Below are 15,440 nucleotides of genomic sequence, written 5' to 3' on the forward strand. Positions count from 1 at the left end.
CCTGTTGAGAAATTCTTTGGCTACTGGGGGAAAAAAAAATCCCACCTTTGATAGAGACTCTTTTAGGGTGACTGTAAATATGCTGGTAAAGTCAACATATACTAATATTTATTTGATTATCACAGATGCTTTTTGCAGAGCCATTCAGTCATTCATTAAATATATATTGACTGGCTACTGTCACTGGTGAAAGGGGTGAGTGAGACAGGCAAAGTCCCGGCTCTCAGCAAGCTTCTGTTACAGTGAAAAGACAGAAGATAAGCAAGCAAAAAAAGAAAATGGTATAATCTCCACTGAAAGCAAACACAACAAAGAAAATAAAACTGGATAATGTGATGGTAACTGGAGCATGGGGCAGCAAGGTATGGTGACAATATTAGATGGAGTGATCAGGGAAGACTTCTCTGAGGAGTTGGCTTTTGAGCAAATACCCAAATGATGAATGGAAAAAATGAGAATTTCAGCCTGAGAGAATAGTAAGGTCCTGAGGTGGAAATGAGCTTTGTATGTTCTGGAAATTATAAGCAGATCAACGTGGCTAGTGAGAATGGGGGAGAATGATGAAGAAAGAGGTTAGGCGAGGGGCAAATCATGTAGGCCATGGCTTTAATAACCATCCCAACTGTGTTTATTTGGTTTTATGGTGTCAGCCCCCATAATTTGTTCTGAGTTGACTTTCTTTGTTTTCCTGTAACCAAAATTAACCATTTGTAATTGGAATTATTGCTATTCTTGTCTTGCAAATTTGACATTTATTAAGCCCATGAAGAATAAAGTTCCAATAAATATTCATCTAATCAATGCACAGATATTTATTGTACAATGTTCAAAGCTATCCACAAAAAAATCCTTAAAAGAAGAAGAAAGACTTAAATTGGACATTGAGGAAACCAACTCTCTATATCAGCTCGCAGATGAAAAGGATAGAAAAATGATTTCTAATTATACCTACCAAATTCGCAAGCCTAGGGACTTTTATATCCAATTTTGAAATCAAATAGTAGACATTTCTGCCACCAACTGAAACCTCAGTGGGCAATAAGTTACCTGTAACAACATAAACATCCCTTCCTCAGCCCTTTCTATTCATGCCTCTTAACTTGGTGCATCCTTGCATGTTATTTTCCACTTTTCCCTCATTATTAGTCTCTGCGTTAGTCCTATTAAATGAAATACCCTGGAAGAAAATATGTGAGGACAAGAGTACCTACTCACGTATACTCTCAGGTAAAGGGGAGTATGAATGAACCACAGCAGCAAGGAACTCTTCCAATAACTTCAAGAACATGAACCGTATCATACCTGGACAGACTGGTCTTTCCAACAGGAAATTAGCTTCAAAAGTGAAACGTCAGCTTCAGGTAGATGGGATTCACTCTTACCTAGAAATATATAGAACACATTTATATCTTCAGAGTATTACACGTGGATGCAGCCCAATGATCTTCAACCCTGGCTGCACATTAGAATCACCTAGGGAGCCTTTTTTTTTTCCCACAAACACCGAGGCCCAGGTTCAATCTTCCAGTGATTCTGGTTTAATAGGTCCCTGGGTGAGGATGGAGCAGGCATTAATACTTTTTAAAAGTATCTCAGATGATTTTCATATATAGCCAGAGTCAACATTAATTAACTTATATATATATATATTTCTAACAATTATACTAATACACATTCACATCAAATCAAATTCATCTTTATACCTTAAACCCATTTCAGTACCTTTTTGCCAACAAAATACAATGACCAACATTCCCCCCAAAACAGATCACTGAATTTTACAATGCCTTCCTCATACAAATAATCCCTGAAATTCTACCTTGCCATGAAGCACACAGAAAATCCTATAAAAGACTTCGATTCGTCCTTACCGAGCTATACTCCTCTGATCAATAGGTATAGCACTTATGTTTTAATTTGACTCATTTTGTTATGTATTGTTTCTTTTTAAGTTTGCCATTTTAAATATCCTTTCTATCTATTTGCCCTAATGTTCAGTGTGAAATTTTAAGAGTGAGCTATGGCTTGGTTTATTTAAATTGATCCATAGAGTGTCCGACAGTTCCCTACACAAAAAAGCACTTAATAAGTGCCCTTTCATTAATTGAAAATGAACATATTATCATCCAAATGAAAAAATCAATGAATTAAGGCTTTCTGATGGCTAAAGTATATTATCTAGGTGCCAGATTCAGGAGGGAGATAAGGAAGAGTGATGCAGGCTTGCACTGGAGGGAAAATTGCTATAATTGTCTATTTAAATTAATGTTTGAAATCCTGGATCAACTATTTAAATTAGTATTAGTCCAAGATGCTTTTCATTGAATTACCATTTTATATATTAATAGATATGTGTGTGTGTGTGTATATATATCTCACATTAGTGGTGAAGGGAAATGTAATAGAAGGTATTGATATAATATAAACTGACAATATGAAAGAAATATATAAGAAACTTCTGCTCATTAATATCATCATTTTCTCCTGATGGAACCTATGATGTGAATTTGAAATGCCCAAGAACAGTACATAAAAGATGTGATATGATACAACACTATGAGTTTGAAGTCGTATTTTCCATTTCTTCATGAGCACAGCAGGTAACAGAGCATTTTCTCTTGATCGCTTTCCTTTTTCCCTCTCTCACTTTGTTGACCTTGTGATTCCACCATCAAAGCTAAGTATCGGTCTCAACCGTAACTACTTACTGGCATCATGGGGTACTTCACAGCACACTTTAATGTGATGTTAAAATTTTAATGTGAGATGGAAATGAGAGCCAACTTTTCTTGGCAATAACAGTGAGTTAAAGAATTAATTATAACTTCAGGGGGAAAGATAAAAAGAAAACATCCCAGGCTTCCTCAGGCTTGGACTTTATAGAATTAATAGCATGAAGTGAATCCCTCCTTTCCCTTCACCTCCCATCTGGTGACTATAAAGCATAAAACTATGTTTCCTTAGCACCTAACTGAATTTTAAATGCTATAAATGCCACCTCTCAACATCAGGGAGATTGTTCAGTAATAACACTAGTTGCTCAGGCTGCTTTGGTTGGGAAGTCATAGGAAAAGTTGGGGCCTCCTTGGCTCTGGTTAGCAAATCCCTAAGTCTCTGCAGAAACTACTTATACTGCACCTTAAATTCTAGTCTCTTTCCCAGTGTTATAAAAAAATGAAAATTAGAGCAAATAACCCTAAAAAGGGCTACTATCTAAGGAGAAGGCTGGCAATCCAGACTGGATCATATAGAGGAATCATGACTTGTAATCATAAATATGAGAAGTGGCCTGACATAGTGGAAAGAACAGGGGTATGGAATTAGACAGAGTTGGACTGGAATCCTAGCCCTTCAGCTTGTCGGCTGGTTGACTATGAGTGAATCATCTAACTTCTCTGAGTCCCAATTTTCTCAAGGGTAAAACAGAGATAGATCCTCCTACTGTGCACTGCTGTTTATATATTATTTGAGGTAATATGTAATGTAAAGTCATTGGCATAATTCTTTGGACATACTAGGGGCTTAATAATTGGAAGCTATTAATAAACTCTCACTTTAAAATATCCCAAATGAATATTCTTTTCAGTAGCCCTGAGAGGGCCACTGTGCAGTGTTGTTCAGGTCATACCAATGTATTGATCACATACTGCACAACTTTGGAAGCAAAATGCACATCAATTCTGGAATCTTATTCCCATTTTACAAATGCAGTAAATTCAGGTTTTAAAGGAGTAAAAGATACACCCAAAGTTAAGTAGTAAGTGGCAGAACTTGATCTTGAACCTTAGTGGTTTATCTCCAAAACCATTGTTCTATTTTCTATTCATCCATTAATCCAAAAGTACTTGCTTAATTCCTTGCAGGCATTGTTCTAGGGACTGGGGACACAGCAGTGAATAAAACTGTCATAAAAAACAATAACCTAGGGAGGGTGGGAGGGAGAGAGATGCAAGAGGGATGAGATATGGGAACATATGTATATGTATAACTGATTCACTTTGTTATAAAGCAGAAACTAACACACCATTGTAAAGCAATTATACTCCAATAAAGATGTAAAAAAAAAACAACAAAAAAACCCAATAACCTCCCTGGAGCTTACATTTGAGTAGCAGGAAGTAGATGGCAAATGGAAAAATGCTATACAGCATGTCAGATAGTGAAAAGGATTATGATAAAATAGGGAAAGGGGTAGGGTATGCGGGGGAGAAGGGAGGGCACCTTCACTGATAAGATGGTATTGGAGGAGGAATTGAAGGATGGAGGATGGAGGTGGGGAGCAGCAGGTTGACTTCTGTGGAATCTGGAGAAAGGGCATTCTAGACAGAGGGAACAATCAGTGCAAAGACCCTAAACCCTGCCTGTCATGTGTGGGTAAGAGTTAAAAAGCCCAGCAAAGCTGGAAGGAGTGAAGCAGGGGATGAGTACAAAGAGATGAGGTCAGATGGGGGTGTGTGTCTGATGACGTAAGTAGAGCAGCCAGGTTATACAGGGCCTTGTGAGCTATCCTAAGGACTGTAGCTTTTATTCAGAGTGAAACATAAGCCACTAAAAAGTTTTAAGCAGTAGCATGAGGTTCTGACTTAGTTTCAAATAGACGACTCTGGATGTTTGGTTGGGAATAGAGTGTAGGAACCAAGAATAGGAGCAGAGGGTAGTTAGGAGGCTTCTGTATCCAGGCAAGAGGGGATGAAGGCTCACACCAGGGGGCTGGCCATGTAGGTGGAGAGAAGCAGTCAGAATCTGGGATATATTCTGGAGGTAGAACCAACATGATTACTAAAACATTGGATGTGGGGTACAAGAAAAAAGGGGAAAGTCAATATGACATTAAAGTTCTTGGCCTAAATAACTGTAAAGATGGGACTGCCATTTAATGAGATGTCAAAAATTTGGAGAAGCAGGTTTTAGAGATGAATTAGCCATTTGGCATCAAAAGAAAATCTAAACACCAAGACTGTTACTCAGAAGAATTCAAGGACCATTATATAATCTTCTGAAATAACTGTAAAACTCTCTAATATAATAATTACTTACTTGGTAATAAAGATATTGATACAGTAAATTCCCCATAAATCACATATGACCTTAATTTAATATTCAAATGTTTCCTTTGCTGAAAAGTTTCATACTTTTAGGTATTTCAAAGATCATTTGATGAAATCTATCATATTACATGTCTTATAAGATATTTACTTTACTTTATTAACTTTAATATTTACTTTAATAACAAAATTTCATGTATATTTCAAATATAGACAGAATACAAAACTATAACCATGTAAAATACAGACTGAATCAAACAATAAACATGCACACTTCTTATTCTAAACTGTAGGGTGCTATCCAGTTATAGCACTTTTATTTCATAGAAGAAAAAAAATTATTAGACTATATCTGTAACTCCTTTACCATTTCGTAAATAACCGTAGAAGCTTGAAATATTTAAAATATCATTCCCAGGACTTTTCATCTTCTTATGCACAGACTCCATTGTGAAAGAACTGTTGAAATAAGATTCAAAGGATATTATTAAAGATGTATAAAAAACATTTGGAGAAATAAATTGACGATATGACTGCATGATCACTTTAACAAATTTGGGAATTGAACAAATTATTTTTAGCAATATCTTTGACATTATTCTCTTTGGTGAATCTTTTTTCCCCACTTTAACTTACCTAAAACCCTAATCCCAAGTGAATTGTGAATCTTAGTTTACCAGAATTATCTTGTGATCCACTTTTACTGGAGGGGCCTTGTGACTTTAGGTCATGTGATTTGTGGCTAATGTAATAAATTTTTGAATCCTAATATGTTCATAGCTGCCAAAAAATTATCCCCAGGTACCATCAGGACTTGATGAAGACAGGCTTTACCCTAGTCCAGTGATTCAATGAGAGGACATTCAGATACTATCCAGGGATATTCTCATAGGCAGATAGCTCTTTCCTTAAAATTCAGTTTCGTCACACACTCAGTTGTTAAGCATAAAAAGATTTCTCCACCTTTACAACCACAGTGAAATGTTAGCAAAATGGCCAAATTTATTGGAAGGATTTGGAGTGACAAATCCAATACACATTGTTTTGATTTCCCTAAATATAACATGCAGTCTCCAATAGCAGATCAAATCTGAAATGGCTTATTTAGGGAAGGAAGCAGTCTCTAATCCTGACACCGCCATTCAATAATTTGTTTTAATGCAGAATTTTGTAAAGATTAACTAAAGTGTGGCAATGATTTTAAGGCCATTTAATGGAAAGCATGCTGAAAGCCCTTAATCTCCCCTAAAGGGCACCAGATATATCCTTCACATCCTGTATTCAGTATCTGGAACAAACTTAGAATGAAAACCTCTGGCGACAATAACTGAGTCCCTCATCTGCTCTGTGGGATCATGATTAGGCTAACAAATATAAGTTGTTTTTAAGAATTTGAAAAAATCTTGGTGATCACCTATTCTATTCATCTCATTTTGTAAATGAGGAAAGCAAGGCCCAGAGGGGCTAAGTGACTAGTCCAAAACCACATGACTAGTTTAACAACAAAACCAGGGTTCATTCTCAGGTTTTCAGGCTTGGCTGACTACAATTTTTTTTATCATACTTTAGGTGTTATTTAATTTTCTTAGTAATAGAAAGAAAAGTGCCTAACTGAAATTAAAATACATATATATTATATATATAAATTATAAATATGAAGTTATATATTATATAAGTATATATATATATATATATATAGTAATGAACAGAAGAAAAGAAAATAGAGGAAAATTAAGTATATGAATAATGAAATTCACAGTCTCTGTTTTCTCATTATTAGGGCCACCAAACAGAAAATGGAAAACCCTATAGCATAGAAGCATAATAATGATAGGGAGTTTAACACTGAATCTACATAATCCATATGGATTTGCTACCAGACTGTAGGTTCACTGAAGGCAGGAACTCTATTATCTAGTACCTGACACAGATATTTGAACTGAGCTCTTACGAAAGAATAGAAATGTCAAGGACTATTTACCACCATGTACTGAGCAGTTCAAACGGCACATCTTCTATAAAGGCTTTCTGATGGTTTCATCTCACACTAATTATTCTCTTTACTCTGACCACCTATAATACTTACCTATACTACAAATATTTCTCCTTGTTCCTTCAATGTTTTCTACTTATTTCATGTGCATTATCTTCATCATTTCAATTAGTTCCTACCCAAATGAGAAATTTATTTATATTTCTTCTATGAGCTAGTGCTAAAAACATATTCAGTAAGCACTTGATGAATTGAATCCAATCTTCTAACATCAGACTATGAAAAAGTATATTGAATTTTAGCAGTGGGAGAAGGTAAACACAGAGTCAAGGTTAGCAATCAGGCTCTGGAGTTATACTGATGCCCAGCCTTGAATCAGCTTGTAAGGCTCTGAATTAATATTGGGGTTGATACTTTCTCTCCATAAGCCTCAATATCCTCATCTATACAATAAGCAAAATAATCGTACCTAAACCCCAGCTTTGCTGTGCACATGAAGTGAAATCATGTATGTAAAGGGCTTACATGTTGACTAGTAGATATTAAACACTCAAAAAGCAATGCCTATTATTACTAAACTGTACTTTCTATAAGTGAATTAATGATAACCTCTTCTATTTTAATATGCCAAAGTATCAATTAAACAGTGGGATTTGAGGTACGAAATTTTCAAATTTTTCCTTTCCTAATGGTATATGAAGTATATCATCATAGGCATTTATTTAAATGTTTTTTGTTCGTACTTAATTCACAACAAGTATAATGGATTTCAAGGTGTGTGTGAATCTATCTACCTATCTATCTATCTATTGAATCATTCAGCATCCAGTACTGTGAATTTCCTGGCACATATTATGAGAGCAATGGATATTTGTTGGATGAATAAATTTTAAAACATATAGATGTATTGCCCAAAGTGGTCTCCAATCTCAAAGAATTAAAAGGAAGATTTTCTTAAAATTGTTTTAAGCTAAAGGAGATGTTGCATATTTACTCTTCATCTAAAGGAAGGAAGGAAGGTAGGAAGGAAGGAAGGAAGGAAGGAGAGGAGGGAGGGAGGGGGGAGGAGGGAGGCTAGAGAGCTAAATATAACAAATAATGATAATTTTTTAATGTCGTAAATAAGAATAGTCAAAATCTCTAAGCATGTCTTACCTGTCAATTCCACATGCCAGTTCTAAAGGCATGTTAACTAACTTATTAACTAAAAATAGTTTGCTCAATAAGTAAAAGATAGTGTTTGGCTCTTGCAAAGAATCAGAATTATTTTCCGGTCTTCTTGGCATACCAGCCTGATTTGGAAGAGTGGAAGTGTATTTATTTGACAAGTCCAAAACTTTTCTGGAAAACAAATTTACTTTTGAATAGTCTTTTTTCATTTCAGCATTGCATAAATCCCAACCTGGCAGCATCAATGAGAAGTGATCTTCATTTGAAGCAAGTCCTAAAGAAACGGGACCCTGAAGCTTTAAAATATTGAGATGCTTAATGCAAAGATTGTCTAATTCTTTATCCACTCCCCATGGCAAAAGGCAAGATAGGAGCAATTTAGCTGTGTCTATTGTGAGGTTGGCATTGACTTTTCTAGATTGCTTAGGGTGCATCTTTTTGGAGCTCTTTATTTTCTTCTGCCTTTTAACGACATCATTTTCTTCTGATAACTTCATGGTATTTTCTCCTTGGGCTGGGCTTTCACTAACAGGCTTGGCTTGTGCCTCCACTGAGAGAGAACCACAGGCAGTTTTATTTCTTTTCAGTGTCAGTGTTTTCTTCTCTACTGTGCTTTTGGCTCTTCTCAGGATCTCACTGCCATAGAATGAATTGGAAGGGTCAACGTCACAGATTGGAGTTGGCAGCAAAAGTTCAACAAGGTTTTCCAGATCAAATAGAAGGATGTGAAAACCAATGTTACTCCATTTTGTCTTCACAGGCAAGACATTAAAAGGTCCTGAGAAACACTTGGCATCAGCGACCTAAGGGAGATTTTAAAAATTTATGTGTCAAAGTTCTTATTTTTAAGTGATTTTATTAAAAGTTCCATGATATTAAAATGGCATAAAAAGAAATTAAGTAGCAGCACAACCCAAGGCATTTTAATTTTTTGCCTTAGCTATAAAAATTCCCCTCTAAATTCAACATTCTATATTCTAATTTTTTTGAAAAACTTTTCCTTTCTAAAACTTTCATTTTTTCCTCTAAAAAATATGAATTAGGCCTATAGAGTAAGATGGCATCAGATTAACTTTCTTCCAGATACACTTTCATATCTTCTTATCAGTATAGCCATGAAAACATACAATAGGGGAAAAGTGGGTATGAAAATTGAGAAGAACAGTTAGAGCACCTGCAGTAATTTAAGAAGTCTTTTAACAAAAATGGTCTCTCGAAATTTGTTTAAAATTTTTAATAATTGGAAGTAACCTAAATGTGAACCAGTATCAAATTGGTTTTTTTTTATTTTAAAGGCTCACCTTGTGGACTTGCATTTGTTCTTTCTCTAAGATGATTTTGCCCTAGATACTGGCATGGTGGGCTCCCACAATTCAGTTATGTTCCTGTTCATTTAGGGTGCCTTACTTGAGTACCATATACTCTCATGCCAACCTATTACTCTCTGTCTTCTTCCTTGCTTTTTTTTCTTCATAGTACTAATTATTACCTTATATTATATGAAATATTTATTTGTTTACTGTATATCTTCCCCAGTATCATTCAAACTCCACCCCTGGTGTTTTGTGCATCCCTTTGTTCCCAATGCCTATAAAATAATGCTACTATACAGTATTATTATTACTATACAGTATTATAAATATTTGTTGAATGAACAATTAGTATATATATACAATGGAATATCATCCAAATATATTTAAATGATGGTGTACGACTATATTTTTGGGGGAAAATGTGTTCTATTAGGCAGGAAAAAATCCTTTTTGTAAAACTATGGGACTTCTCTGGTGGCACAGTGGTTAAGAATCCGCCTGCTGGGCTTCCCTGGTGGCGCAGTGGTTGAGAGTCCGCCTGCCGATGCAGGGGACGCAGGTTCGTGCCCCGGTCTGGGAAGATCCCACATGCCGCGAAGCGGCTGGGCCCGTGAGCCATGGCTGCTGAGCTTCCGCGTCCGGAGCCTGTGCTCCGCAACAGGAGAGGCCACAACAATGAGAGGCCCGCGTACCACAAAAAAAAAAAAAAAAAAAAATAGAACCTGCTCTGAGTCAATACCCCTGCCTACTGTCAGAGGTTAAATACTATCTTGAATTCCATGTTTATGATTTCTTTGCTTTCATTTAGTGTCCTAATCTTAAATATCTATTCCTAATTAATCTATTTGATTCTGCGTGTTCTCAATTTTCATAAAAATATAATTATGCTGCTTATAATTTTCCATGATTTGCTTTATTTATGCTGAATTTTGCGATTGTGAGATTCATATTTGTTGATGATTACAGCTGTAGTTCTTTCATTTTTACCACTATAAAGTATTATACTATATGATAACTACAGTTTATCCATTTAAATGGATATTTAAATTATCTTCAAGATTTAGTATTACAAAAAGAAAAAAAGGCACAGTGAGTATCCTTCTGGTGAAGACTTTCTTCTGGTGCACATCTGCAAAACTTTCTAGAGTGACATTGATAATTCATAGGATACGCACAACTTCAACTCTGTTATATTTTCCCAAATAATTGTATCAATTTATAAGTCTCAGTAGCACTGTATAAAGAGTTTCCATGCTCCACATCCTTATTAATACAGGATCTCATTTTTGTCAATATGGGGATATAAGATAGTATCCCTTGTAGTTTTAATTTTCTTTTTTTTAATTATTGCCATTAATTATCATTGCAATATTTCATTATCTTTTCACATTTGTTCCATAAAGTGTCTGCCTATGGCTTCTATAAACTTTTGTTTGTCTTTTCCTTATTGATTTTTAGGGTTATACATTCATTCTAGAGGTAATCTTTTGTTGGTTATGTGGTCCAAATACTTCTCTCTATTTGTGGCCTGTCGTTTCTCTATTTTTAATAGTGTTTTACGATGAACACTGAATTCCTATTTTAATGCTATCAAATTTATGAAATATTTACTTTAAAAATTATAGGTATCCAGAGGATATAAAATTATTTACCTATTTTTTTCCCAAAATTTAAAGTTCCACACAACTTTTTAATTCTTTCATACTTTTCTCTTTCATATTTGTGTTTGGTTCCCAATTGGGAATAATTTTCATGTTTTTTAAAATTTTGACATTCAATTATTCCAACGTTATTTGTGAATTTGTCCTTTTCTCACTGATCTCTTTCCCTGGGACATTAATCAATTTATCTATGACTGCACAATACTCCATTGTATAACAGCTTCATGAAAAGACTTTAAGAGGTGATTGGGTAGTTTCTCCTATCCTGTTCTTTTACTCCTTTATATAAATTTGAGGATGTTTATCAAATTCCAGATTATATCTCCCACTTATTCAGATAGTGCTTAATTTCTTTTGATAGTTTTATAATTGTTCAAAATGTTGTTTATATTATTTGCCTATAATTTTTAAACTTTCTGTAACACCTATAACTATGGGTCCTTTTTCATTTCTGACATTATTTTTGTTGCTTTTGTTGCTTTCTTGCCAGAAGTTTCTCAGTTTTTATTTTCTTTTCAAGGAATCAGCTTTGACTTTGTTCATCCTCTCAACGGAATCATGTTTTTCTTAGGAGATAGTTTCGCTGAGTATACTATTTTAACTTATTCTCTCACAGCAATTTTAAGGCATTATTCTGCAGTCTTCTGGTTTCCTTTGATGTGGTTGACATGTCACATAGAGAGCTGATAGTCTGTCACTCCATCTGGCCTTTCTCTCTGCTGCTTTTTAGATCTTGTCTTTATTATTTTGCATAGAATCACAGAATCACTGTGATTCTTCTAGGTATGTATGTTTTCCCCCAATCTTTCTTACATTGTATCTGAGTATTCCTATCCTTCGTTAATTTTGTGAAGTTCTCAGACTTGTCTTTTTGAATATCTTCTCTCTCTATCCTATTATCCCCTTATGGAACTCTGATTAGCTATTTGTCACTCTATCCCCTTTCATGTTTTTCATCTCTTTGTCTCTCTCTGTCACATGCTGGGCAATCACTTCAGAATTTCTTCTAATTTGCCAGTTTTCTTCCCCCCTGTCTCTATCGTGTCATTTAACTTATCCATGGATTTTCAAATTTCAACTTTTACATTTTTCATTTCTAGAAATTTTATTTGACAAATTGGTCATTTTTTAGTCAGTTATTTCTTACTTACATTTTTCAAGCCTTCTTTTATTTCTTTAAGCATACTTATTTTGCATTCTGTATCTATAGTTCCAATTTTTGAAATCCTTGTGAATATAACTCTTTTTTATTTTGCTGATGCTTTCCTGTTTCCTTATATGTTTTGTAAGTGTGTGTGTGTATGTGTGAAACATTATCGGTGAGAATCCTTTGAGACATGGGTTAAAGATGCATTCTTCAAGAGAGTATTTGTATTTTTGACTGCCAGGTACTCAGGGGTACCACCAGCAGGTCCCTATTTAAATAAAAATTTTACCTTAAGAGTTTTTCATTTCTTGCAAGTAATGTGAATCCTAACCCTCAATCTGTGTGAAGTTAGGTTATGGTTATCAATTTTCAGGCAAACCTACTTTCCCCCATCCATCTTGGGCTAAAACCAAGAGAAAAATCTTTATTATCTCCATTTGTGGAATATATCCCTCACCTTGGTTCACTTTTTCACTGCATATACAGCTCTTAGAGAATAACGGATTTGCACAATTTTCTCCAACCTAACTTCCCATCAATACACTGGGCCTGGACATTCCCTCTAATTACCTCTAATTACCTGTGTCACAGTTAAAACCAAAGCTGAGAGAACCCAGAGACTAGCAAATGGTCTTTCAGCTTTCTCTCTCCTGCCTGGATTTGTGTTCTCATTTTGTTTTTCACCTCTAAGAGTTGCCTTAAATTTCATTTAAACTAACATGTATTATTTTTAAGGATGAATTTTAAAATACTTTATTCACTACTTTTAGAGAATTAATCAGTGCTGTTGTTCAGACTATTAGCCTACAAAGAGACAGAAATTGGGTTTGTAAAGAACACTAAAAATTAAAATACTCAGTTTTGATAATGGAGCAAGAAAATGGGCACTCTCACACACTGCGTGATGGGTGTAAGCTGGTATCTCTTTCATGGAAGGCAATTAGCAAAATGTATCAATAACCTTAAACTATTATATACCCTTGGATGCAGAAATTCTTCTAAAGATAATTTATCCTGGGGTAAAATTACAAAGATGCACAAAATTATATGAAAGAGAATGCTCATTGTTAAGTTTTCTATATCAATAAGCTGAAAGTAAATGTTCCATAATAGAGATTTGGCTAAAACATTATGGTATATGCACACATTAAAATATTAAGTGGATATTAAAAGAGTCCTTTATAAAATACATAATGTCACAGCAAGAACTTCACATATATTGTCGATAGAAAATATCTAGATTTGAAAAGTACAGTTTGATTTTTTACAAAACTGCAGATTTCTTATGACTCCTTCTGATTATATCTTTTTTTAAAACGCCTACAAAAATTTATATTTTACCGTACTAAACAAAAGCTGTTTTAAAAAAGTAATACAAATTGACAGAGAAAATATTAATAATAGATATGGCTATCTAAATATTTTTAACAGGTACCTCTAAAAAAAAAAAAGTGCATTAATCAGGTTAAACTTAAAAGTGTAAGAAAAACAATTACAGCATAAATGATCAAAGGCTAATATTTTAGATATTTAAAGAACTCACAAAAATTATTTAGCCATACACTCAAGAGAAAAAATGAGAAAAGGAGATTAAAAAAATATCACAGAGGGGAATAGTTTTTAAACCATTTGTCCCAATAAAAAGGAAACAAGTATGAAATTTTATATACTATACCAGTTTTGATCCCTTAAATTAGATAGAATTTTCACAGATTTGTAACAAACAAAAAGTAGAGTATCCCAAACTGTTGAGTGATCATTTCAAGGTGAACTCTGATAAGATCTAGATGTCCTTAACATTTTTCAAAACTATTGTGATAATATGTATCAAGAGTCTTAAAAATACTGAGTATCATCTTCCCTAATTGAGATGCTACTTCATGTTCTTGAAGGTTACCATTCCCAGTCCATCCTTTGGGTTTATGCCTGGTTTTCTTTCATTCAGCTGTCATTCAAGAGGTCCTTGCTGAGTATGTATTAAGTAGAACATGGTGTGAGAAGCTATCTACCCAATACAGAACAAGACCCAGCATCTGTATGGATGCAGCTCACATTCTTTACACTCAGAGGGGAGAGACAGATGTGCCAAGCACTAACCACATAGCTTAGATGAGGGCAGTATAAGCAAAAATATAGGAAACTAGAAAGATCTGAAGAAGGCATCTCAGCCTGAAAGATACAAGTAGGAGTCTAAGCAGAAGTGACACCAAACTGAGATCTGAAAGATAAAGGAGAAATGAACTGAAGAAAAGTGAGAGGCCAAGTATTCCAGGCAAAGGGAAGAGAATGGGAAGCCCCCTAGAGTGATGGCTGGAAGAGGAGTGAGAAGGTATGTAGGGATCATGCACTGTGACAATCTTAGTTTGTCTACAGAGTAGAGTACGGGAATGTATTACAGAATGAGACAGACAGGACAGGAGCCAGATTACACTGAAGCCCTGCAAACTGTTGAGTTTCAAATTTACTCAAAGAGCAGTCATGACCCTTGAAGGGTATTAAGCAAGGAAGTCACCTATTCACAAACTATAGCCATAGTTTCTTTTGAATTAGCGGTTAATGAAGCAGGCTGAAGACAGGGTTTCGCCCTCCTGTGCACTTCCACTTCCCTAAGCAATAATATTCTCTGGACACAACAGCTAGACCTCCTCAATTACTGGGCCACTCAAAAATCACAGCAATGATTCTAGCAGTATACACATTCCCTGGTCTGGTCTCATCTTCTTATTTTGAGATCCACACCACCACAATAGGCCCATTGTACTGCCATAAACAAAAATCCTAAATTTCTGTCCCTAAATGTGATCACCTTAAGCCTCAGGAGCAACTGGATGTTTTAAAATATTTTCAAATCACAAATGTTATTCCAAATTTATTTAACATACAACAAAGTTGGCTTCCATTTGGAAATAAGTCCATTGGACAATATGTATAAGCCATTGTTATATTTGAATGTACTAAAATGATTAAATGTTATAATGCTAGCCAGTGATCATTGTTTGAGCATTTTAAAATCTTTTAAGAAATAGCATATTTTTAAAGTCACATCACCAAAGGATTTGAAAAACAATATTTGCCATTGTTTTAGACATAAGTAACATAGAAAGCAAATAA

At 34.8% G+C, this 15,440-nt stretch overlaps 1 protein-coding gene across 2 annotated transcripts in view; it reads right to left on the reverse strand.

The window, feature by feature from the left end:
* WDR72 (WD repeat domain 72) overlaps positions 1 to 15,440 on the reverse strand; it is a 190,233-nt gene that overhangs the window by 79,189 nt on the left and 95,604 nt on the right. For both annotated transcript variants that reach the window (XM_029238335.1, XM_029238336.1), the window contains exons 14-16: positions 8,194 to 9,011; positions 5,413 to 5,504; positions 1,303 to 1,382 (exon numbers count right to left, since the gene is read on the reverse strand). In XM_029238335.1, coding sequence (XP_029094168.1) covers positions 1,303 to 1,382; positions 5,413 to 5,504; positions 8,194 to 9,011 — 990 coding nt within the window. The remainder of the gene's footprint in view (positions 1 to 1,302; positions 1,383 to 5,412; positions 5,505 to 8,193; positions 9,012 to 15,440) is intronic.

This window comes from Monodon monoceros, unplaced genomic scaffold (genome assembly GCF_005190385.1).
Source record: "Monodon monoceros isolate NGI ecotype Baffin Bay Population unplaced genomic scaffold, NGI_Narwhal_1 Super_Scaffold_21, whole genome shotgun sequence".
NCBI lineage: Eukaryota > Metazoa > Chordata > Mammalia > Artiodactyla > Monodontidae > Monodon > Monodon monoceros.